This window comes from Peromyscus californicus, unplaced genomic scaffold (genome assembly GCF_007827085.1).
Source record: "Peromyscus californicus insignis strain IS unplaced genomic scaffold, ASM782708v3 Scaffold_6__1_contigs__length_162567912, whole genome shotgun sequence".
Taxonomy (NCBI): Eukaryota; Metazoa; Chordata; class Mammalia; order Rodentia; family Cricetidae; genus Peromyscus; species Peromyscus californicus.
The window spans coordinates 47,151,153-47,177,563 of NW_026294584.1; the positions used below are offsets into that span (position 1 = coordinate 47,151,153).

General features: G+C 42.8%; 1 protein-coding gene across 2 annotated transcripts in view; it reads right to left on the reverse strand.

The window, feature by feature from the left end:
* Positions 1-1,235: 1,235 nt before the first annotated feature.
* Positions 1,236-26,411, reverse strand: part of Slc35b4 (solute carrier family 35 member B4) — a 28,288-nt gene continuing 3,112 nt past the window's right edge. The window contains exons 2-10 of one of the 2 annotated variants that reach the window (XM_052720018.1): positions 18,899-19,012; positions 15,401-15,503; positions 14,268-14,317; positions 11,875-11,956; positions 11,597-11,657; positions 9,832-9,968; positions 8,657-8,732; positions 7,391-7,466; positions 1,236-6,645 (exon numbers count right to left, since the gene is read on the reverse strand). In XM_052720018.1, the coding sequence (XP_052575978.1) occupies positions 6,399-6,645; positions 7,391-7,466; positions 8,657-8,732; positions 9,832-9,968; positions 11,597-11,657; positions 11,875-11,956; positions 14,268-14,317; positions 15,401-15,503; positions 18,899-19,012 (946 nt within the window). In that variant the 3' untranslated portion in view covers positions 1,236-6,398. The remainder of the gene's footprint in view (positions 6,646-7,390; positions 7,467-8,656; positions 8,733-9,831; positions 9,969-11,596; positions 11,658-11,874; positions 11,957-14,267; positions 14,318-15,400; positions 15,504-18,898; positions 19,013-26,411) is intronic. The other variant, XM_052720019.1, reaches the window with a different exon arrangement.

A 26,411-nucleotide genomic window follows, 5' to 3' on the forward strand; every position in this document is an offset into this window, starting at 1 on the left:
ACCTCATTCACTGCAATAAATTCCAGTAATTATCATCATTGGCTTCAGAGTCATGTGTAATAACAGAGCCATATGCTAGCTCTTTGAAGTGCTGATGAAGAAACAATCATACACTAAAATAACTTCATTTTAATGATGAGATGACTACATTAATTTGCAGATAAAGGACATCACTAAAAGCTTTGGCTGTTGACAGACCCTGCACAGGCACGTGTTTGTTTTTCCTGGTGAAGAGACTGTGACATGAACAGAAAACTCAGTGACAGGCACTCAATTTTGATAGGTCCTGACTGTCCATGTAAGAAAGGGGCAGAGGAAATGGATCCTTGTGACATCTTCTGAAGTGCTGGTGACTCTCATCAGTGAGTGGCATCTGGGGCAGAGATCTGCTGCTGGTATTAGAATCACAGGGCAACATGTAGAACACCCCGTGCATGAAGACACACAGGTTACTCAGGAGTTGAACCAAACCATAACTTACCATCTTGAGACGTGTGTCTCTTCTCAGGCTTGCAGTTCAGAAAATTCTAGGTTTCAGTATGTCTTACGGCTGGGTGACTTCAGCGTGCAGGGACTCCAGAGGTCATTCCAGTTCAAAACTGAAGGCTGGGACTACTTACAACCCCTCAGCTCTGCCTGACAAAATCCCATTACAGCTGTTAAGAGGAGGGCTTTTAACTCTTCGTTTCCAGCAGCATCTTGCATTTCTGTTTGCACATGCATGCTCCTGCACAGCATGACTACCAACAGACTGAATGGCAAACTGCTTGGAGCATGTGTGACTTTTGTGTTAAGATTTATGTAAAAGTGATGGAGTTTATGGAGGAAGGGGGCTTGTCACACAGAATTATAAAAATCAATATATTGGAGAAATTTGCTGCAGACAGTGCCACAATCTTCTAGGACCTCAAAGGTAGGCCAATCTACTTTAAATTTGTGAAGCAGAACCAGGCAGTAGCCCAGGAAGGGGCCTCTTCCTGATCCAGCTGTGAGGCATCAGCTACTGACAAAGGTCCACATGGAACATCCCACCACCACACACAAGGTGAAAACAAGAGCACTCTTGAAACCACACACAAGCCCCTGAAGGCAATGGTGATTGGACGCACCTGCAGGGATTTATCACTTTTATTAAGAAACAATGATCGCAAATCCAAGATAAAAACCAGATGTCTGATGAGTTTTTTCAGAGGTGAAAAATGGCTCTTTATAAGAAATGACGGTAAAAAGACACATTCAGTTTGGCAAAACGTTTTATTCAAAGAACCTCCCTTTCCTCCTTAGCTGCTCAAATATCTCCTAAGGCTGGGAGTGATGTGTGATATTTACACAGCTCAAAGTCTGAATACTCACTAATGTCTTCTGGCTGTTCTGCACACATGGCTGCTATGGGCTCCCTCCTTCTCTGATCTTTGTTCTTAAAATGTAATATTCAACGAAGCGCTCAGAGGCTGAATGAGTAAAACCCTCACTACCATAATTTGTCACTTTTCAAATCATCCTTTTTGGGAAGCTGAGGCTATTCTCTGGAAAGAAGGCAAACAGCATGGGAGTGATCGCGGTTGTGAGCCATGTACAAAGGCTTTCTTGTGCTGCTGGGAAGAACCCCTGCCTCCCACTCTGCTTGAGGAGTCTGCCTCCCCCCCAGAAAAGATGTAAAATAACTCAATCTGTCAAAGGCATCATTACAGTTTTCCCCTCGAATATGGGCCTTATGAGTGCAGACCAGGCCTTTTCTGTCTCTGGCTCCTTTGCCGCTTGTCCCTTGGTGGTGATTTCCGTAGGCAAAGCTCGAGGCAGATGTCTGTGATACTCAATGTAGACAAATACACACAGCTCTTCAGGCAGCAGTTGGCAACACTGACTTCAGGAACTGTGACATGGGAGTGTGGCAGTCACCAGGCACCCTCTTCAAAACCCCTAGGAGTCTCTAACGACCTCCTGGTGAGCTTCTTCCTGAACATCAACTCTATATGGTAATATGCACTCAAGTCTCTTCCCTCCTCCCGCCAGGCATCAAGGCAGCTAAAAGCTGGGTAACATTCTACAGCCATCCCCAAGAACTGCTCCCATTCCTTTTTGTGTTTGGAGTCATTGGGATAGATCCCCGTCCTTGGCTTTCTTGCCAGCCAGCTAATGAGAATTGGGAATAGCTGTAAGGAACCATTATGAAGAGGGAGGAAGAGGCCTTGGCAAGCATTCATTTTCTCATGTAACACATGTCAGACACTATGCCAGGAGCTGGCAGTTCAGAAATGAATTATGCATGCTTCCCGGCCCCTTCCATTCCTGGAATGTCTACAGAAAGGAAACTTCTAGAAAGAAAGAATACAACGTAAAGTTGAGAGGCATTAGTCTCCCATCCTAGCTCTGGTCATAGCAAATATATTCCAAGGCTTAAATATTGCACTTAAATATTGTTCATACTTATTTCCAAACATCATACCAATCAATAGTAATAATGAGCATATTTCATCTATATTGGCAGTTTTCTCGATGTTAGCGTGAACTGCCACAGACAAGATTCAGTCAACAGCTTTCAGCAGAAAGCCAACTGAGACCAAAATGCTTTGTTTATCTAACAGGAGCAGAATTCCTCCTAGTTTTATCTACTTGTAGCCACAGAAAGGATCTTAGTTTCAGATCTTTACAACGTGGTTTCTCCGAGCACATGTGTCTATCTGCTCAGGTTCACTCAAACTGGTTCTCTGATAACATGTCCACCACCCATAGTTAATTCACTGATGCAGAATTATCCCTGACTTCATACTTCCCCATCTCCAGGCTAAAAAGAACCAAATAAGAAGGAACAGGTAGCAGGGATTCTGTGTCCTGGGCTGAGCTGGGAAAGACTATACAGACAGTTCAGACAAAGCTCCCATGTTCATGCTCCCTTTAAGCACTCTGCCAACTGTTCCCCTGTACACTGCACCCTTACTAGCAATGCTTACAGGCACACTAAATAAAACATGCTGGACAGATATAAAAACCTATAAAACTCCTAAGATAAAGTATCAAGAGGCCCCCGAGAACAGAGGCGTGAGCGAGCGAGAATGACGGGGATTGCGTAGGAAACAGCACCAGTGAATGCAGGTGCAGGAAGGGAGTGAGGTACAGTCAGGAAGAACAAAGGGCAAAACCAAAGCCCAAGCCCAGAAGGGAGGGGGAGGGGCCCAGGAAAGGACCACAGGTTGAGAACCCCTGGAACTACCATGCACTCCTCCCAGACCAGAAGAGGAGCTACAGGCGGCCCCCACCACCCTGGCAGAGAACAGCTATGCTGTGTTTTGGTCAAGTGGGCAGGAAGAAGGGAAAAGAAAACACACAACAAACCCCAGCATCCACTGAACTCTAAATCCATCGAATGGGTTATTGGTTGTTTTAGGCGGATGAAAAGAAAAGAAAAGAATCCACAATATGTATGGGACCCTGGGTTTGACCCTCAGTACTGCAAGAAAAAAGTTCAAAAACTGAAATTACATTTCTAATAAAAGTGATAAAGTTAGCATTTACAACAGAATGTTGGTTAAAGGATATGCAGGTATTAAACATAACGCAAGCACCCACAGTCCTCTCCCACCACCTCCCCAAACACCCCAGTCAGGCTGTGATGTGGGCACAGGGAACTACATTTCCTGGCTAGTGGCTTGTGTTATTGGACTCTTCCTCTAAAGCAGGTTTACGTGTCTTCAGCTCTTTCGAGTCAAACTAGAAGCTGTTTCTGAAGCTGAAAGAACAACAACATTTGGTAGACATTTCTCTACATTCAGTGAGTCTGGCCTTGATAAAATGGCTTATTTGCCCTTTAAAAATGTTTACAATCCGCATGGAAAAAAAATCAGTCAAGAGGAACGAGTTTTTCAAAGAATGATTTTATGGATGAATGTGGAGATGATCCTGGTAAGCAAATTAAGCTAGTGTAGGAAAGACAAACATCATATTCTCTCATCTGTAGTTCCTGGACTTCGTGTAGAGACATAAAATCATGATGGATATGTGATCTGAAGGTCGAGGAAAACTGTCCAGCGGAACAACGAGGACTGGCAGGCGGACAGCAGGGCAGGGAGAGGGAAGGTGGGGACGTGCTCAACTGTGTGAAAACGTCCCACCACAGCGCCATGTGCAATGACCGTGTCCAAGGAAAATGAAAACAAAAACTTTAGAAAGGCAACTCTACAAAGCTGTAAGCAGTGTCTGCTGGACACTTTCTTCTCTCTAACCAGAGGGTGGGAGGAGGCAGGCTGGGGCCCTTCGTGTACTCTTCCTGCAGGTGTACATTTTGTTTTGTGAGTGTTCTGACCTCTTATTTGTCCCTACATCTCCTTTAATGAAACTCACAAAGTATTCATATTAAGAGGGATGCACGTTCTGAAACTCTAATGGGTCCAGTTAAATCCTGTCTGTATCAACCAGTCTCAGGTAACTACAAACTGTAGTCCTTCTCACTGGCATAGACAGGAAAGTGCTGGGTAGCTGAAGGTTCTATCGTGTTAGGAGTAATCAGAACAGAGCCTCGGGAGCCCCTATGGACAGATTCTTCTGTTAAACAGGAAGGAAAAAGTACTTTTTATTCCAGCCTTTTAAGGGGACATTTAACACTTGGTATTTATAGCAATGCTGGTCCAAGCGACCCCACATATTGAAAAGCAGCTAAGGAGCTTCTGGGCCCGTGAAGGGGTTCACATGTAGTTCGGTATCTTTGAGAACAGAGCATTACCAGCACTGGGAAGTTGTCAACGGCCAGAATGACAAGTCAGTCTGCAAACCTGGGGACTCGGGTGGAGAAACAGTACCTCCACTTAATGTAACAAAGAAGCAAGGCAGTCTTAACTGCCCTCCCCAGGACCCCAGAGGATCAGGGCACTTCTCTTTCCTGCTGCCCTTCAGACCCATCAAAGAGTGTCTCAGACAGTGGAATAAGAACTAGAGTGAGCCTAGGAGACATGGAAAGCCACATCTCAGCTTAAGAGCACAGTCTGCACAGAGCTAAAGGATGAAAGGCCTTGGTCCATATGCAAGAGAAACAGTGAGTTTGGCTGTTTGCAGAGGAGCAGAGAGCTAGGTGAGGTTAATGACGGTCTGGGTCTGAGTGGAGAAAAGAGGAACTAAAACGACATGGACCTCCGTGCTCTTCAATCACATACAATGCAGCTGAGGGCACATACAAGCACACACACGTGCTATCTGACAGGGTTACTCTCAAGATTATCCATGACAGGAAAACCAGACCTTCAGAGCAATCAGCAGAAAAGAGGCATGTTTCTGTATGTAAACATGTTCTGCTCACATGCATCAAGATCACCTACCCACACCCATCAAGATCAGTCCGACATCAATGGGAAAACAAGACCTCACTCTGTGGTGGCGGGGTTTGACCTGATTTATACATCACACTCACACCTATATATCAATCTGCTCATCAGTGACCTGACAGGTGACAACTCTCAGAGCACCAGGAAGAGCAGTCTTCTGATTACCAGTTCTCCCAGCTTTTCACAGACACATCTGAGACCTACATGAGTGTGTGGCTGGCTTCACAGGGGCAGCTGTCTCTCAGGGTACCGATGGAGGGAGCTGTGCTGGGCTACACTCCCATCCCATGTCTGTAACCAGCTAAGGAGCGTCACGTGGGAGATGGATGGCAAAGCCTCCCTCTTCTCGACCCACCCCATCTTTCTTCCTGTCTAGTGTGCCATGAACACTGCAGGACTGCTCTCAGCACAGAAAGCAGCAGGTCAAAGAATCATGTGAACCTTGCGTTGATTTTTTAAAAAGTGGAATGTGGGAGGGGGCCCCTCCTATCTGCTCATCATCACCAGCATTCCACTCACACATCACTAGGGCTCTGCTTCTTTCCCGACACACGGGAGGGAGCTCAGCCTCATCACTCCTGGGCTCTAATTTCTCACATGTCCACTGGGTCATCCGGTGCCTGACTGTGCCTGGAACATCAGATCTACTGTAAAGTGCGAAGTGTGGCGGGTGAGAGGGGAAAGAGGGACAGAAGGGTGATGGCTGTCACAACAAAGGAACCATCAGGAGCCACAGGGGCGTGGCCTTATCCAAGACTACGCATGGGTAGAAAGCAAGTAGCTCTGAGGACCTGGAATTCACCAAGTGTGGTTCTGACGCTCTGGCACACGATGCAGAGGCTATCCAATAGTCTGCCTGGTAGCCGTGTTTGTGTTGTTTACTCTAGCTCAGGGATGCCTAGGCAGAGTCTACAAACACTGTCTGGGTGGCCGGAAAAGAGCAGATGAGTCTCACCCTTCAGAGGTGCTCTGGGGCCTGTTGGGTTCAATACTGTGGTAATTTCACATGAGCCAAAGTGAAATGATAAGCAGACCTGCGCCGGAGGCCTCTAACACATAACACAGGCTGTCTGTCCCAGGCAGACCTCAATCCTTCTTGTCGTCCTTCTGCAGCTGACTTTTCGTGGTCCCTAGGTTTTTCCACACCTCTGTGTACATTAAGGTCCCAATGAAGACAAACAGGGTGCCCAGACAGTGCCATGGAGTGAACGGGTTCTGGAAGTACAAGATAGAAAAGATGAGGCTCACGAACTTGCGCAGAGTCACAACCAGCGTGACGGTGAGGGAGGTACACTCTGTTGTAAGGATGAACACACCCCGGATGCACACGTATCTGGAGGAGTGGTTAAGGCTGTTCTCTGTAAACTACCAAGAAGGAAGCTTTAGATGAGATTCCTGCCTGCAACTTGACATGCTGAGAAAACATCAAGATCCACTCTGAGGATCCTCTTTAGTAGAACTTCCAGAAAGATTCCAGCCCTGGCGTTCCTAAAAACCCATGACTATGGGTTTTCATTACAGTTTATAATGAAGGCCATTTCCAAAGTAACACTGGAGTGACATGGTCAGGAAGGTGATCCTTTACTCTGTCTTGTCCTTGGGCCCTCCACTCTCTCCTTCAAAGTGGAATTCTGTATAGCAAATCTATGTGGTGATTTCAGAAGGAGGCAGTCAACCTCAATCTGTTTCAATATTTTAAAGACATCACAACTTTTATACTGGTAAGATCCGTCTATTAATATAATTACTTTTAAATGAGTCTTCATTTGAAGTTTTTTCAGAGCTTTGAGGCAACTTATAACAGTCATGAAATAATAAAAAGTATCCTAGGACACCAAGAACCTTGAAGAAATCTCAGGTCATTTCATTTCATGACATGACTAAGTCTAAACCAGTCCATAGAGTCCTGTTTCTTCTATGTGACCTACCTGACCTGCACCATTACAGTCTACAAAGGAGCTTCATGAATGGGTCTACCCGTCTCTAGTTCACTAGTGAAGAAGTCAAAGCAAAACCCAAACTCATGTCCCTACATTGTAAGAATGGAGACACAGACAAAAGAGCACTCCAAAGGATACTGAGTCACAACATTCATGAGGAGGTAGAACCACATGATGGGCATAGCCACACTGATAACTGGAACTTGATAGAGTTCTGCAGAGGTGAAGAGAAGAGATGATCATGCCAGTGTGAACAGTTAAACTTTTCATCTTCTGAACAAGGTTATACAGGCAAAAACAGTATCAGGAACAGTAACATTATTTCCTTTAAAAACTGTTGGCTCATACACCCCTTTATTCACCTTGAATCCAGTCTCCACTAACCAAGAGTCAGAGCTCTGTGAGGACTCTTGGGATCTTCACAACTATGGTATTAATAATGAGAAATGTTGCTTTGTAAGTCAGAGCCTCGGGGACTCTCTTACACACTGCCTACTTTTTTTTTTTTTTTTTTTTTTTTTTGGTTTTTCGAGACAGGGTTTCTCTGTGTAGCTTTGCGCCTTTCCTGGAACTCGCTTTGGAGACCAGGCTGGCCTCGAACTCACAGAGATCCGCCTGGCTCTGCCTCCCGAGTGCTGGGATTAAAGGCGTGCGCCACCACCGCCCGGCTCACACTGCCTACTTTTATAACACAGTTTTAGGTCAAATGACAGACACAACACTGCACATGCAGAGCAGGCCCAACACAGTACAAAATGCGCCACGTGTGTGCAGCACAAAGCCTTGATTTAAAAAAGGTTTTCTTGTGTGTTCACCTATCAATATAACACTCTTAGATGATCAGATCGTATGCATGACCATCTACCATCAATTTATCAAGTAGCCTCTCTAAAAAGCAACAGCTTACCCTCATATAGACATTCTTTTTTAAAATGTTATTTTGTTTGTAATTAATTTATCTTGATTATTTCATCTGTATCGAGAAAACAGCCCTGTCATCATTTTGTGCCCTTTTGCTTGGTGCCAAGGCAGCTTAGATCGGTGAGCAGCTCTGCTTTTCAAGGCAGAGGAGAGACACAAGGACAGCTGACTGCCACCCAACTTCTGGGGCTCCAGTTCCAGTTGAGCACTAGCACTGCGTGTCTGCGTTCTCAACATGTAACATTCCATGTTCAAACGCAAACCCACGATTCCCAAGGAAAAGGGAAGAGGTGAGGATATTCTTATTTGCAGAAAATAGGAAAGAGCCTACAAGCCCTCGCTGTGTCAACTACTGATTGACAGCACCTGGAAGGTGCAAGGGTTCCGATGAACATGAGATAAAGCTGTAGTCAAGCCAAATGCAAAACTGAGGCTTCGCCTCAGAAACTGGCAAGTCATCCTTCCACATGACCCCAGACTTACCAGACTTATTGAACAGAACAACATGGTCATAAATATCAGAGGCCAAGAAGATGAAACCAGGAAGTGGAAGGGCGTGCTGCGGGAAGAAATGGATCACATAAAGGTAAATGAAAACCTGTTACAGAACAGTCAGGGTAGCTTTACAATGACTTGGAGCTGTCCAATAAGGAAGTCAGCCCCTCTCAGGTAAATGTATCTCGTGCCTTTGTGCCCTTGACATCATATGGCATGACGTCTCATGGAGCCCGATGGTCACCAATGAGAAGGACAAAGAAGTACTCCCCTCAACAAGGCAAAGGGGGACTTCAGCACGCAGCCATTCTGTCCAAAAGGATTTGCCCCATACTGGATTTGAAAACCACAAGGGCCACACAGATTTCAAAGAATTTAGAAACTAGTACAAAGAGATTTGAAGACAACCTGAGGCCAAGGAGAAACAAATCATGAGACGAGGCTAAAGAGGAAGGGGACACACAAGGTGCCTGACAACTACGACAGTACAAAGTGCGATCACGTCACGTGACTCTGGCTGAGCTGTCGCTATATTTGGCATTGCTCTCAACGACAGATACAAACCCAATAAAATGCTTGCTTTTTAAAACTCCCTAGCCACAAACTCTAGCTCCAAGTAAATGTGCCAAACTGCCTGTTCGGATTAATTGAGCATAGAGGGAGCTGTCTGGCCCTGGCCTGGGGGGCAGCTCTCGGGGCATATTTCAATAGCCATAAAGGAGGGCCAGGGAAAGCTATAGGGGAGAGCGCTAGGTCACCCCTGAAGACGAAGAAGCTCAGGCACATGCAGGGAACTGAACTATCATGTGAGTAAAGCCCTTCTGGGAGCTCAGGCCCTGAACCCCAGCCCCCAAGCTGCCCCACTGATGTCCACACTTCTGACCTCTTGCTTTGGGACTAATTTTTTCTTTCTGGCTTTCCATATTGGGTTTAACAATTTTACCTATAGGAACTTTGCGGGCCTTGGTTCCTTAACCCTTAAATGTTTTATCTGGTTGATCATGATCATCTCACGTGAATAATCGTCACTCAAAATGCACATATCCCCCTGCCTAAAGTACTTCAGTGTACTGGTCTAAAGACTGGTTACTAACAACAATACAATCCATCAATTACATCAGGATTTCACTTGGCATAACACATCATAAATCAGAAATTTTCACCTTCCCAGGGTTCCAGAAGTTGCTTACATTATAAAATAATGCCTCCTTGGAGTGTTTCCCAAACTGTTTGTATAGAGTCTCTTGGAATATGCCCATCCTCGCTGACATCAACAGAGCAAAAGTCAGTGCCCCGATGCCTAAAAACAAAGATCAACTTAAAAGATGCCTTTCGACATATTTTTCTTAAGGCGACAGTATTATTTACAGTTTTGTACCTATCACAAACTATAGGACATGCAAATTTTTTTTTTTTTTTTTTTTTTTTTTTTTTTTTTTTTTTTTTTTTTTTTGGTTTTTCGAGACAGGGTTTCTCTGTGTAGCTTTGCGCCTTTCCTGGTACTCGCTTTGGAGACCAGGCTGGCCTCGAACTCACAGAGATCCGCCTGGCTCTGCCTCCCGAGTGCTGGGATTAAAGGCGTGCGCCACCACCGCCCGGCCAGGACATGCAAATTTTAAACTACCACAATGCTACAATGAAATCCTCTCTAGTTCCCCATTTCCACATCCTTATACATATTTCTGTATACTAAGACAGTGTACAATTGTCTACACATTTTTATACCTTGCTTTTCTCATGAAATTCTTCTGGACTTTTCCTTTATGTCCTTTATAAATGTGTTTTCAAAGTGTGATTTAGGGTCCACACATCACCCTGTCATGTGGTTGTACCACACTTAAAGGCCTTGTGATGAGACAGTTAGATTTCCAGTTATTTCACTGAAATCAATATATACAAATACTTAAAATGTTAATTATTTCCTTAGGATAATTTTTCATAAATGGAACTGCTGAGTCAAACATTAAAAAAACTTCAAGACCTTTAAAAACTCAATACACAATATTTCTTGAGAAAGGCAATCTATTTACTCTACTGACGGCTTGTATGGAGACGGCTGTGGTACTGCTGTGGTGATGCACCCTCACAGCAGCGACAGTGTTGATTACCGTCTTGCCAATATGGTAAGGCGAAAATGAAAAGTTCTTGTCCTTGGTTTTCTTTGATTACCAGATTATGAGGGTATAAAATTACTGGACATTGATTTTTCCCTTTGCGTTGTATGTTCATATCTTTGGAATTTTCCCATTGGGTAAGTATTTCCCCAACAGTGCAGAGATCTTCTCTGGGAAGAACAGTAAGCTGGGGGGTTCAAGTCCAAAGCCAAGACAAGGGGATACAAGGGTTTGCTGCTATTTTCTTCCACGCAATCAGGGTGAATCCACTCCTGTTACTACTGCAAACATTTACCCCTCCAAATCCAAGTGAGGATGAGGCCCTGTAGGAGTTGACTAATTAATTCCACACAGAGATACTTGTATTTTTAAAAATTCTCCCGAGAGTTGATTTGGGAACACTGCCATATGGAACAGTCAACTTAAGAAGAAAATAAGCCCTTGTGCCCCTGGGAAACTGAGAGTCAAGGGTTCTGACTCACCCTTCTTTCGCAGGTACTTCCACTCAGCAGACCGGCCACTAGGAAACAGAAGACTCCCTACGCAGTGCTCCTAAAGAGCATAACAGACTTTCTATGCCTGACAAACCATGGGAAATATGGACCCACATGGAACACAGTGCCAAAAATGTGAACAGTGGCCTCTTCTAATTTTTTGAACCCCAAGGTTCAGAGACATACTGGTCCCAGTTGCCACTCTCCTCCTTGGCATAATTTGTTTAGCCTAAACTTCTTGCCAAGAAACGTGTCCCACAGGAGAAAACTCAGCAACGGCAGTGCAGAGGTAATTAGCTTTTTGTAACTACTGTACTTGCCTAGTAACCACCATGCAAATGCCTGGAATCCATCCTTCTCACTCAAGCTGGACTGCGAAGTCTAGGAAATAAGAAAATACACTAGCAACAGGGACCAGAGCCGCAAACAACATCCGAGGCGCAAGGGGAATATTTACGCTGCCCACTTCCTTCCACTCTTCTTTCAGAGTGAGTTCCTGTCTTACATAAGCACTCTAGTGCCTCTCTTCATTACCAGGTGCCTGGTAATGGGCCTGATGACAAGCAGTGAAAACAAATGATTTAAAGCTGACTCTTACCACCTGCTTTGCTGACATGAAAGTACAAATAAATATCCCTGCAGACACCAGGGCAATGGAGGTGTACTTGAACATACTGTATCTGAAAAACAAGGACAAGAGCATCTTAGCAAAGGAGAGCATGGCTAAGGGGATTTACAGTCGGGTAGTATGTGACTCAGTGTAAACGTCTACAGTCTCACTGGGGGACCACTCCCCAGTAGTGTCAACAGTTATTGACCAACTAGACTGTTACCAGAAACTGAAAAGTAAACAAAACCAGAAAACATACATACACCAGATGTCACATGACACTGCATTCTGCTCTCCAGAAGCCAATGCAGCCTGCCCAGTCTTCACCAGTACCTGTGGCTTTTCCCATCCTAAGAGCCTAGAATTAGGTCTTAACACACACACTATTCAAGAGGAACAACAGATTATCAGGTACAAATGACAAGAATCAAAACTTGGAGAATAATGTCCATTCTCTAGGGAAGGTATTTCTTTAAAAACAATCTGAATAACTTAAATGATTTTGTAAAATGTCGGCACAGTTGGATAAAGGGAGGAATGTGCAATTTGTAGAGCCAAGGGCAGCATAATGGTGACATTTCCCATTAACTAAAATGGTATCATTATGATGCCCCTCAGAGTCTTGGTAATCAAGGGAAAGGCCCCAGGAAGGATAAAAAGAAATTAAACTTACAGAATGAATCATCATTTCTTTTCTACCCAAGGACACTGTACCTTTCGGTTACAATACCTCATCAGAGCTGATCTGACTGGCTGAGATGCTGAGAGGGATGCAGGAGAGGCCCACTACAGAGAAGTGGGGTATGGAAGTGGAGGGGGACTGGTTGGGCAGAAGAAGGGCTCAGCAGGAATGGGAGAAGGACAAGAGGGCTTGGGGATGAATATAATCAAGATACATTTTGTATGTATGTATGTATGTATGTATGTATGAAATTAGCATAATGCATATAGTTAACTGCATATAGTTAATAGATGCTAATAAAACCTTACATAGCAAAAGTTCAGTCTAGGAACATCAAGTTGAAGTAGTTTAAAAATTAAGCCAAAATAATGGTTAAGAAAAACATAGATGTGGTCTTTAAAATCTCCAAAGGGCTGTGCTCAAGAAAAATAAGAAGTTAAACTTGGATCAGAGCTTGGTGGCAGGACATTTTCCTAGCATGGGCAAGGCCCTGAGTTTGATCCTGACACCATAAAGGGAGGTAAAGGGGGGCAGGGAGGGGAGGAGGGAGGAGGGAGGAAGGGGAAGAATGAATAAAAAAAGAGAAGTTAGAGAAATTCCTTTTCTGTGGGTGGTCAAAGGCTCACTCCCAAGACAACAGATTCCAAGTAAACTCTTAAGGGACACAGGTGTTGGGAAGAGCCTCTGACAGTATGAGGTTGTATCAGGAGATTGTAATTATATATATATATATATATATATATATATATATATATATATATGTATATAAAATCTTGTTATGAACCAAATCAAAGCTTAGGAAGGAACCCAGGTCTCCAAGGTGAAGTCTAGCTGTCAAGTACAGTCCTCATCTTAAACAAAACATCTGGCCATTTACTATGTCTGCATAAAGGCAGGAAGGGCTGAGGCTCAAGTGAGAGGTGGGTACTTTGGAAAAGCACCCCAGGCTGCTCCTGCCATTTCCACCCCAATCCTACCACACCACTGGCAGCAGCTACAAAGAACAACCCTGAGCCTTCTGTTCCTTCTTTGTGTCTATCTGGGTCTTTACCGGAAATTCTCTTAACATATAAAAGTATTCCCGGTTCACTACTGTACACTGATGAGCACCTTATGTGTGCTGGATATGCAGGTTAGTACGAATGCTTGCAGCACATGTGAGGCCCTGGGATCTAGCCCAGGAATGCCAAGATAAAAAGAAAACAAACAACAAAGCACTTTCTAGGACAAATGACCCACAGACTTTCAATACCACTCCCTGGAAATGCTCCATATCCACACTCTCCAATATGGTCGCCACCTGCCACATGTGGCTACTCAGCGTTTAAAATGTGACTAGTAAAAGTGAGAAAATATTTCATTTTATTTCACTTAGAAAATGTAAGTTCACAGGTGGCTAGTGGTGACCATACTGCACAGTGACTTCTGTGTCAACTCCTTTTATAGGTTGGCAAGGCACTGAAGATCCTGTGGGAACAAGAGCTGTTCGGCCCCACAGGAAGCCACAGGGAGAGCCTTTGGCCTGGTCAGCTGCCTTAGGAAAGTCATCATTACCATGATTCAGAGAGAAAGAACTCAGGAAAAGGCTGATGGCCAGGAGCAGCCTTTCCCCACTGTAGGAAAAGAAAGGTGGCCAGTCCTGTACAGAGGTGACCTGGAATATCACTTCCACATACAAAACATGAACGTGTGCTGTTACCTTTTCTTTAAAATGATAATTCCTAGAATCATGTTGGCAATCAGAGAGCCCTGTAAAAGAAGACAAGGGTGATGTTTCAGTGCACTAGGGAAGAAAACATCATGACTCACAATGGGTAAGAAAACAGACAACGGAGAACACAGGACGAAGGATGAACAGTCACTAAGACAAAGAAGAGGCCAAAAAAATCTGTCCTGAGAAATAATAAAATCAGTACAAGATTCAATGGGAATAAAAATGATCAGTTCTCATTAAGTGATCACAACAAAAGCTATGATTAATTAATAGGGCTAGATGATACTTTAAACCTACTTCCCTCCAACTTTCCATCTATTTAATGTTTAAAACTTCTACTGAGCTTTTTCCCATCTCCATTCTCAATCAAAGAAGTCTCTCCTCTCTAGAAAGGTGTTAACCAATAAAAGTTTATGCAAGTGCTCCGTCGGTGCTTTGACGGTCACCTCGATAATTACGATTATCTATGCAGGTCCCTGTAGGAATAGGACATTAATCTCACACAAATCTCAGGCAACAAGATTAACGTCATTCCCATCACCACCCATTTTGCAGTCTGCTGCAACTCCGCCTACATGTGCCTTGCTGTCTTCCCCGCTCTTCTGGAACACTCTCCTCTTATTTATATGCCAACCAGAGAGCGCTCATCACACATAAAGAATGGAGAAAACGGGTTATCATATTGAGAGAAATCCCCTTCATCCACAATTGTCCTGCCAGGTGTGATGGGACAAGCCCATAAACCCAGCACTCAGGAGGCTGAGGCAGGGGATTGAGAGTTCCCAGCCAGCCTTAACTACAAAGCAAAGCACTACAAGGCAGGGGTGAAGGTAAAGAGGCTTCAGTAGTAAGTATGAGCTCAAAACCAGCCAGACGAAGGAGACAGGGAGTCAATCTACTTCCCAGAGAAACTTTGTTTACTTTCATTAGTCATATATTAGACCTGAAATGAGTAACAGTAAGCCATGCACTCTGCACTTTCCCATCCTGTTCAAAGACTCAACACAAACCTTATGCCCTAGACTTGACTTCCTGTACGACTGTCTACCTCTGCCCCACGCTCGGTCTGCCCACTTTACCATGCTGTTCAGAGGACACACATGCGAGCTGGCACTTACTGATCTGAATATCATATGCAGGGGCATGGCAATGTTCAGATTCAGGGCATAGTTGTTCATCACGCTGACAGTGAAGAACATGGTTACCATGATGGCGTAGTACCTGCAACGGGAGAACAACATCACACGCATCCACTTTTTCAAGAAATTTTGATATAGAAGGAAATGCATATATTTGGTTTAAAAGACACTTGCCTTCCTTCCTCTCTGCTAAGAGGTAGAGAGAACCATTACCACATAAAGTCATATACTAAGTCCACATAGGAACACTGCACCAAGTCAGACTAGCAGGGGGAAAGGCTGAATTACTGAATATGCTTAAGAAAACCCTTGAATGTTTTTCAAGGGACTTAGGACTAGGATTTACAAATGTTACCTAATCCATAGTAAGACATTTTAAGTGAACAGATAATTCTTGTTTAATGTATTAATTCCTTATAGATACTTTTCATAGGCCTCTGGAGAATCTGAAAATGGTTAATTACCTTAAATATGTCATGTATATATTTATACAATATTATTTTTCTTAATTTTGAAAAAATAGATTCCAACGATTTGCTAAGTCAAGCTCATGTTCAGCCTAGCTACTGTGAAAACTATTCCTCACACTGAACCAGTAGTCTCTAAAATAATGAGGATATTCCTTGATTTGTATAGACTTATACTCAAGATCAGAGTCTTCTTTGCTTTTCTTCTCTCTCTCTCTCTCTCTCTCTCTCTCTCTCTCTCTCTCTCTCTCTCTCTCTCTCTTTCTTTCTTTTAGACAAGGTATTTCTATGTGGCCCTAGATGGCCTGGAACTCACTATATAGATCAGGGTGTGCTGCATCTGTGTCCTGAGTACTGGGATTAAAGGCATGTGCCACCACCTCCAGCCAGTCTTGGTCATTTGAGAATTCATAAGTCTTAAAACTATGATAAAAATTAAGCCGGGCGGTGGTGGCGCACGCCTTTAATCCCAGCACTCGGGAGGCAGAGCCAGGCGGATCTTTGTGAGTTCGAGGCCAGCCTGGTCTACACAGCGAGATCCAGGAAAGGCGCAAAGCTACACAGAGAAACCCTGTCTCAAAAAACCAAAAAAAAAAAAAAAAAAAAAAAAAAAAAAAAAAAAAAATTAAAATAAAAAAATTCTAGGGGTTAAGGATGTAGCTCAATTGGCAAGAGTAACTTGCCTACCATGGGTTTGATCCTCAGTGCCACATAAAGTGGGCATCTTGGCAGACACCAATAATCCCAGCACTTAGGGGTAGAGACAGAAGAGTCAGGAGTTCAAGGCCATCCTCAGCTCCACAAATTTGAGACCAACCAAAAGCAAAATGAGATTCTGTCTTAAAGAAAAATCCTATAATCATGACTTAGAAGATAAAGGGATACATATAAATGAATAAGTAAATAGTTACTATGGATAAGTAAATCCATACTATGAATAAGTAAATGGATTAAAAATTTTTATATTTGTATGTTTTCATCTTGATCTAGAAAATATTCAAGATGTCTTTCATATATATTTAGCTAAACCATATTCTTGTCAATGTTTTTTCAAATCAAAAAGGATTAACTATCAGCAATTTCAGGATTCACTCAAAAATATTTTTAAAAAACTTTAAATAAATGCCTAGACAATCTAGAGCAGAAGTAAACAATGGTTCTGTATTGTTCATAAAATATTCAACCTTGGGCACAGATTTCCAAACAGTTTTGTGTCTACATATCCGAAGAATAAACAATACCCATCCTCATATTATCTTCTTTTGTTACTAGTTAGATATGGAGCTGGAGAGACACTACAACGAGCAAGCAAAGCCAAGGCTGCATTAACAGTCTAAGGAACTTGACAACCAACCAAAAACAGTGCTCCAGGCATGTAAGACCACTAGTGACGGCTTCTCACAACTCCCATGCAACATCTGTTAGTCACTTTACAAGGCTGCTCGCCAAATTTCCTCATGACGAGATGCTCTCATGATGAGACACCATTGGGAAAAGAGTTTATCAAGGTCTTTCAGGTTAATTAATTTAATTCTTCCATGTGACTATTTACATAGCATGGCCTAGAAATTGTTAGTGGGGATGAAAGATCTGGGCAAAACTTTGATTGTTGATTCACACATAGAAAATAAAATAGTCACTGTAAGGGGACATGAATGGGGATATGATAATTAGGACAGACCATGGGGGATATAATGACAACAAGAGGCACAGGGTGCAATAATAAAATGGTAATAGGCTGAGCATGTTAGTGTATACCTTTAATTGCAGTACTTGGGAGGCAGGGGTAGGTGGATCTCTATGAGTTCGAGGCCAGCCTGGTCTACAAAGTGAGTTCCAGGCCAGCCAGGGGTACATAGTGAGAGGACCTTGTCTTTAAAAAAAAAAAAAAGGTAAGAGTCTAAAACGGAAGCACAGGTAGGAGGAGACAGAGGTCAGCCAGCAAGAGTGCTACTGTATACAAAGACATTACATTACGCTTTCACCAAGATCCATGAAAGCAGATGAGAGAACAGGAAGACCCAAAGGAGCTTTTAAAAAATGGTGGGAGCACTCGGGAGGCAGAGCCAGGTGGATCTCTGTGAGTTCGAGGCCAGCCTGGACTACCAAGTGAGTTCCAGGAAAGGCGCAAAGCTACACAGAGAAACCCTGTCTCGAAAAACCAAAAAAAAAAAAAAAAATGGTGGGATTCCTACCATGATGTACATGCTGGCTTGCTGGAACAGAAAGTTTGTGGGGACACTAAACCCAATAGAAAGGAAATTAAAATATTTAGTATTATATTAACAAGAGCCTAAAGTACAATATGAATAAACTCAGCAAGCTACTAAAGAAGGCAGAAGACTGACAAGGATGAGCTTGAGTACATGGGGGACATTCACACTCCCAAAGAAACTAGGTGATGCCACTTAAGTGCCCCTGGGAGAGCACTTCCATCTCAAGTCTCTCCAACACGAGAACCATTGCATTTAGCCCTGTGAAGATACTTAGGGCAAACCTGGACTAATGGACAGAGTCTGGTATTAACAATTTTTTCTTAGCTTGTCAATTTTCTTTTAATTGGAGCAAAATTCACACAATATAAAATTAACCATTTGTGAACAAACAATTCAGTAACATTTAGTAATTTGCCATGCTGTATACTCACTGCTTCTTTATTTCCAAAAGCCAATTGTTTTTCAAGATGCTTGATGATACTACTCTTAGTATAATCAGTAACTCTACCCACACAAAGGACAAATATGTAACTATTAGAAGTTTCCGGTCACCCTAGCCCTTCTGACCCTGTATTATACACATATGTACTTATCGCCATCACAGTTATTTTAAATGTTATGGGCAGAAATTTCATTCTAAAAATAGGTTTCTAGAGTATAACAATGTAATTCATAAAACTAATGACTCCACTGCCACCCATAACCTAAGCTTGAGAAACATGTACCTCATGCTTTTTGTCTAGGCGCCACCTTTCAGGTTTTAAAGGACTCAACAAGACTTCAAAGTGCCATACCTTAGTGGGATAGCTGGTGGCTTCCTTCCCAAGTCAGCTTCAAAAAGGAAGCCTTCCACAGCAATAAATAAGAACTGTGCGAACGTCACGATGTTCCCACATCCTGGGTGCTTCCTGTATAGTAAAGAGCAGAGGAAACACAAGGCACAAACTCAGATAAAGCACACTACAGCCTGTTATATTTATGGCACCAAAACAATAGAGAGGAGAGATTTCTGCAGCCACTGTCCTTCCTCATCTTGGCTCTCACATGCCATGCATCACACACTTTGACACTGTGTCACAGGGAATGTCCTCTGTTAGGGTTTCCTAGAGCAGCAGGCCCTGCATGAGAACTCCTCTCATTGCTAGACACATGAGCTGACTATCCCAGTAAGCTGCAGGAAATTTCCCTGTAAACTCACATACATCCCCCACTACCCAAAAGGTCTCCAGTCATGGACAGAAACATGATGGAATTCTCCTGGAATATTCATTGATTTCTACTGGCCAGGAGTTACTGGTCACGTGATAATAGGCATATGACTTTAGACTTTAATGTCCCCAAGGAGCGATAAGTAGTTCTGGGGATGTGGGGGAGGCTTGCTATTTTAACAGGGCACAGGTACATATCTTTACATAAATCAACCTAACTGTGTATCAATGCAAGGGTGATCAAGAGAAACTGTCAAAAATGGGTTCTGGGGCTGGGATAGTAAGGTAAAAATGACTGAGCAATACTGCTGGTGCACACAGCGGTTCTCCACAACCCTTATCGTGGGGCTTCAATACATCAGACAGTCAAGAGATATTCCTGGAGGTCAACAGATCCTTTTCAGTGCTCTAAGGAAGAGCCAGGAGTGCCTATTAGGAACACATGCCATAGTACAAAAGTTCTTTCTGACATCCCTCTTGAGGCATTCTGAAAATCAGTTCTGTGAATGCTGACAGTTTTCCTGAACCACCCCCAATTCTGTCTTATTGCTGAAGACATCTCAAGTGAGCATCAAAATTCCCCCCTAAGACTAGTATTAACCAGCTTCAGAGTCTGTCTTTTCATCTTAACCAGAAACACCCACTGACCCCCTGCACAGGCTTTTTAAAGCAGTTTTATATTAATCCAGTACTATTTATTAAAGCCAACTCCACTTTCTACTATGCTGTGAATATTAAATACTGATGAGAAGATACACAACTAGGTGCTGGGGCCTTGAACATGCTGTCTTAGTCAGGGTTATTATTACTGCGATGAGACACCATGACCAAAGCAACTTGGGAGGAAAGGCTCTATTTGGCTTACATGTCCACATCACTGTTTGTCACTGAAGGAAGTCAGGGCAAGAACTCAAACAGGGCAGGAACCTGGAGACAGGAGCTGATGCAGAGGCCATGGAGGAGTGCTGCTTACTGGCTTGTTCTTCATGGGCTGCTTTCTTATAGAACAGAGGACCACCAGATCAGGGGAGGCTCCACCCATAATGGGCTGGGCCCTCCCCTATCACTAATTAAGTGCCCTACAGAGGCTTGCCTACAGCCCAGTCTTGTGGAGGCATACCTCAGTTGAGGCTCCCTCCTCTCTGATGACTCTAGTTTGTGTCACGTTGACACACAAAACCAGCCAGCACACTAGGCAAGAACTCTACCACTGAGCTATATCCCCAGGGCAAATCCTTAAATACACCCCTCATGTGTTATGGGAATTCCACCATTTGGTCCAATTGGATGGGGCATTTTGGTCTTATGGGCATGGTTTTCTCTGAAGATACTTGACCCCTTAAAAAGGGCGGAGCTAAGGGTCACACGCTCTGTCTTGGGTAGTTGGAGCAGGAGCAGCCAGCCTGTGTAGCCTGCCGGCCCTGTTCAACCACAATAGCAAGGGTTTGAAAAAGGATTTTTTTCATCACTTGGCAACAAACCAGGGAAATTATAAGAAAATGTCCTACTTGTTTCTTGTATAATCAAACTCCACTACCCTAAGAGTACTCAAAGAAATGAAATTTGGCAGATGAATGTGTTTCATTTTGCAAAATTTGGAAAATTAAAATATGTATACCATACCATAGGTATATATTCAGGATTTCAGTGGGCAACTGCTTTGAGTTCTGAAAAGGCTGATTCTGTAATTACACATCTATTAGAAGTCATGGTCATCATGGGCATACCTGTACAAATTAAGACCAACAACGCTCCAGCATATGTCTCTAATAAAATAAAACTTTTTTGCATATTACCATATAAGGCACATTACAGTTATATCACACAATCCAAGAGGACAAGTGATTATAGAAAGATCAAATTGTACTTTAAAAGAAATGCTAAACAAGCAGAAAGAGGTAATAAAGACCCCCAGAGATAGACTGCTTAATTCCTCAACTCTAAATGTTCTAAATGCTAATAAAAAAGGAACAAGAGCTGCAGAGAGACATTGGACAATAGGAAAAACTGAGTTAAATCAGCCTGTGTACTTTAAAGATGTGTTGACCTCAGAATGGAAAGCAGGATATGTGTTACATCGGGGAAGGGGTTTTGCATAGGAAAAGCAATTGTTCATCAACTGACATGGTGGTTCATGTCAAAAGGAAAAACTTACCAAATTAGAGTTGGGGCAGGATTCTATTTTTGTCTTTACAGGAGAATAAAAATATCTATCTTAAGGATATCAAGAACTTTTGGATGACAGACATCTAAAAAAGGAAGGAGAACTGCCCAGAAAAAATTACCAGGAAAAGAAACAATCTGGCATGATGGTATAATTACTTCTACAGAGTAAAATCTCTTTACCTCTCAAAATATTTGTTGTCCCAACTCAATTAAAAACTGAAGCTGGCTTTGGAGTTGGAGTGTGGCTCTCTCTTTCTCTAAACCCAAGCATGTTGTTAAAAGAAAATTCAGAGTCTCTGTCTCATATCAGAAGAGCCACGTGGTATGGGACAGAAGAAAACCAAAATCTAGGGACTATTGTCACAAATCTCTTTCCCCTCAAATTTAATTTGACTCTTTAAAATTCTCCTTTAGGTATATTACTATCTTAAAAATAAAACTTTCCATTTTGATAATGATGTTTAAGTTTTCCACAGTGAACAATAAATTTTCCTAACAGCGATCTCTGAAATCTCCAAAAGGATGATGGGGCCCACAACAATGATTCTACCTGGATCACTATAATGCCATTAAGCCTATAGACACCACCCAAAGATTGGTTTTGGACTGCAAACTGCTCAAGACAATTCTAAGGGAGCTAGCTGAGATGGTCTACACTCTTGTACTACTCCAGTCAGAATTTTAGAGAAGCTTTACCCATTACCCAGAGACTGGCTACAAGTGTTGCAGCTAGTTCTACAAAGACTTAACCATTGTTTCAGTCCTTAAAGAGTCCCAAAGAGACACTATCACCCACCCACCCCCCAGATAGAAGGAAGTAATTCTAAAAAAGCAACGCCCACTTTCCCTATAGATAGGGTGGATGGTTTGGGGGTTCTTCTCAGGGTTATGGATAATTGTCATCTGTAGGGGGCTGATAATAAATTGTTATAGGGTTGGGGGTGGATCAATAGAGGTTAAACTCAGGGATCTCATTTGGAATAGAAAATGGGGGGATAGGCATGATAAGATTAAAAGGTAGGTTATCAGTTGAAAATAATTTACATTGGTATCAGTTGAAAATAAAATACATGGGTATTCTTGTATATTGATACAAATACAAAGATATTTTTGTTACACTGTATGTTTCCATTTCTAAAATACTTTTGTATATTGATACAAATTCAAAATTATTTTTGTTTATATTGTACATATGTTCCTTCTTCTGTTTAAGATATTTTGTATAATGATACAAATGTAAAATTATGTTTGTCATACTGTATATATGTCTCTACTTCTGTTTAGGATATTTTTGTATATTGATGCAAATTAAGGTTATTTTTGTCATATTGTATTTTACATTTCTACCTCTGGTTAAGATGTTTTTGCATATTGTCACAATTTCAAGGTTATTGTCCTTATATTGTACATCTGTTTCTATTTTTACATAAGTTATGACCTCTACAGCTTGTTTATTTTTATAATGTGACGCTTTAGTCCTTAAGCAACATAGGTTAATAAGAATTACATGTTAATAGTCACTCATGTCTGTCAAACTTATAGTCATGTTAGTTACGTTTTCAAGGTCATATAGAGATATATTTCAGACAGATAGGCCACCTTCAAACACTCAAAGACCTACAGAATATGGCATTTAAAATGTTTTAATAACCTAGAATCCTTTTGATGTGTGACACATCTGTTCCTGGCAGTACTGATCTACTCCAAGAAGATGATGGGCACTGAAGACACTCCATTGGCAGTTCGTTTTCTTCTTGGCAAAACTGCCCTTGCCTTGACTGCTGACAGTAAGTACACTGTCCAATCTGGACCAGCAGGACACAAAGAAAAGCAACTGCCAAACTTTGCCAAGACAGGGTAGGACAGTTCTTCAAAATGTCCTGCTTCTGAAAACCGTCTGTCAAGATATTCTAGGCCTATAAGCCAAAGCTGGATGCCCCAAAGTTGCAGAGAACCTTGGGTGACTGTCCAGGCAGCCAGCTATTTCTGTCATTCCTGACATTTTTTTTTTTTTTTTGGAAGTTACTTGCACTTCCTGCTTACTCAGGTAATTTACTTTCCTTCTCAGGTCTTTGATTTGAGGGTTGAAGCCTCAAAAGTTACAGTTACAATCCTCCTGAATCTTTTCCAAGGACATATTAGGTACAAAACTTAGATTCTTTAGGAATGGATGACTATTGGAGTAATCTCTATGAAAATTTGCCAATTACCTATGGTCTAGATGTCTAGGATGTATTCTTTATTTGATAATTGTTCTTGTTGTATGTAGTTTCAAATATTAAGATTATTACCTTTCCTTCCTTCTGGACAATACATGTTAATAGTTTTTATTGTATATAGTTTTTTTTGTTTTTTTTTTTTTTTTGGTTTTTCGAGACAGGGTTTCTCTGTGTAGCTTTGCGCCTTTCCTGGAACTCACTTGGTAGCCCAGGCTGGCCTCGAACTCACAGAGATCCGCCTGGCTCTGCCTCCTGATGTATATAGTTTTTACTAGGTTAGGATTAGAACCTTTCTTTTATTTTAGCCAAAAAAGGGGAAATGTTGTGGGAATTCCGCCATTTGGTCCAATGACCAACTGGATGGAGAATTTTGCCCTTATGGGTGTGGTTTTCGCTGAAGATACATGTCCCCTTAAAAAGGGTGGAGCAAGGGTCACACACTTCCTTGGGTGGTCGGAGCGAGCAGCAGAGAAGTATGGCTTGCAGTTTGTTTCCATCACCCTTGGGTGGAACAGCAGGACAGCAGCCTCTGAGTCAGCAGTGGTGTCTCAGCTCTGTTCTGGGTCGTGAGTGTATCTTACGGATTTCATTCCTTAATAAATCTTTCCTCATCCAAGACTCCAGAGTCCCACATTACTCATGCATAGAAACAGCCAAGGAATACAGCACTCCTACAGAACGAGGCTTGCCACCTAAAAAGACACAGTGCTATCCTTCTGCCACCTATGAAGGTTTCTTGTAACCTACTGCTATAGATGCAATTCAATAATCCGTCTTTCTTGGGCTCAAGGGACAAGGCTAAACTTTGTAGGAATCCATAAACAATCGTGGAAGACATCCATCTCATTCAAGAATCTAATTCAAACCATTGGTCAATACAGGAGAGCAGAACTTGAACTCCAGATGGCTCCCAGCACAGTGCTCATCAACTCTATCCTGGCTGGTCTTCAAGAACCCATGGGTCAGGCTGGACATGGTAGTGCATACATGTAAGCCTAGCATTGTAGGTAGGTGAGGCAGTGTTTAATGAGATTTTTGTCTCAAAATTAAAAGAGGAAAAAAGTAGAGGGACTAGGGATATAGCTTAGTGGCATTATAGAATACTTGCCTAGTGTGCAGGAAGTACTGAGTTCATTCTCCAGTACCGTGAATGAATGAATGAGTGAATGAATGAATGAATGAATAAACAAAGAAGCTGTGTTCCTGGAGAGGTTCACCCTCCCAGTACTGATCTCACTGTCTTGGGCTGGGGTCCTGGGAATCTATGCTCTCAAAGATTCCCCCATTCAGTCCTAGTGGGAAAAGGTATGCCTGTGCTTCTGCATGCAAGAGTGTGCGCGTTCTCTGTGTTCATGGTAGCACGGAGCTGAACATGACAGCGCTCCACACTGTTTCCTACTGACATCAAAGAGCACCTTTGTCAATTACTGTGTGATGTGGAAGCTAATCAACTTCTACATCCAATTTTCCTTAAAATGGGAACAGTGTAAGTGCTTATCTCATGGTTTATTGTGTAAATTAACAGGTCCCAGAAAAGCACCTAACACAGTGCCTGCCACATAATGGAAAGGCAACCAGAACCGGGTGATGACTAGCCTAGGCTCCTACACACTTAGCAGTCTTCAATCAAACGATAGCTGTCCTTCCCCTGCCCTCTTTGTGTGTGTGTGTGTGTGTGTGTGTGTGTGTGTGTGTGTGTGTGTGCGCGCGCGCACATGTGGATGTTGACATGCGTGAGGTGCACTTGTTTACATCACATGTGGAAGCCTGAGGTGCCAAGGCTAATGTCCAGAATCATCCTTAATGGTTCTTTCACCTCATTCGCTAAGGTAGGCTCTCTCAATCAGGGCCAGAGCTCACAGAGACAGCCAGCTTTCTCTGGGGTCCACCTGCTGCTGCCTTTCCAGGCTGGAATTATAAGCATCTGAACTCTGGTCTTCATTCTCACACAACAACCACTTTAACCAGGGAGGCATCTCCTCAGTCCGATAGTTACCCTTTTAAACAATCACACTGGACAGTTTTTTTTCCTTTATAAAGTGAAAACTATATATTGTTGCCATGAGAACTCCGTGAGAAAACATGCACGAGGTGGCAAGCACCACGCAGGAGGATCAACACTTCTCCGGCTCTCCCTTCTATTTTCTACTAAAAGCCTGCGCCAAAGCTCTTACAGAGTAGTTCCTGAGAAGCCACTCTGCACAGGGTCAGAAGGAGTTCCTGAGGGGAATGACCTGGATCTGTGCCCTTGAGAAAAGGAAAAAAAGCACTCGGGAGCCAAGCGTGGACTACAGGCAGCCAGAACACAGCCGGACGGGAGCTGTGCAGAGGGTGGACCACGCCCCTTTCATCTGTGCACTCCCACTCTGGGCACTCAGAGTCAAGCAAGTCGTGAGGGCGGGGCGGGGCAGCCTCACCGTAAGCAAATGTGCTCCAGAATACTAGCATTTGTATAAAAGACTTAAAAAATTTAAATTTACAATTGCATCCTTCAGATGATCTCTGCTGTTTTCCCTTTATTTATCCATATTTTATCACTAAAGACACAAAAAGGCCACACGATACTCCATGAAGTAGGACTTCATGGCAAATGTGTAGGGTTCGCATATAAGGCTTTAGATGTGGAACCATTACCATCATCTAATTTTAGGGTGCCCCAAAGGAAGTCCCACCAGGAATCACGTTCCCGTTCTCCCTCCCATCAGGTCCTTTGA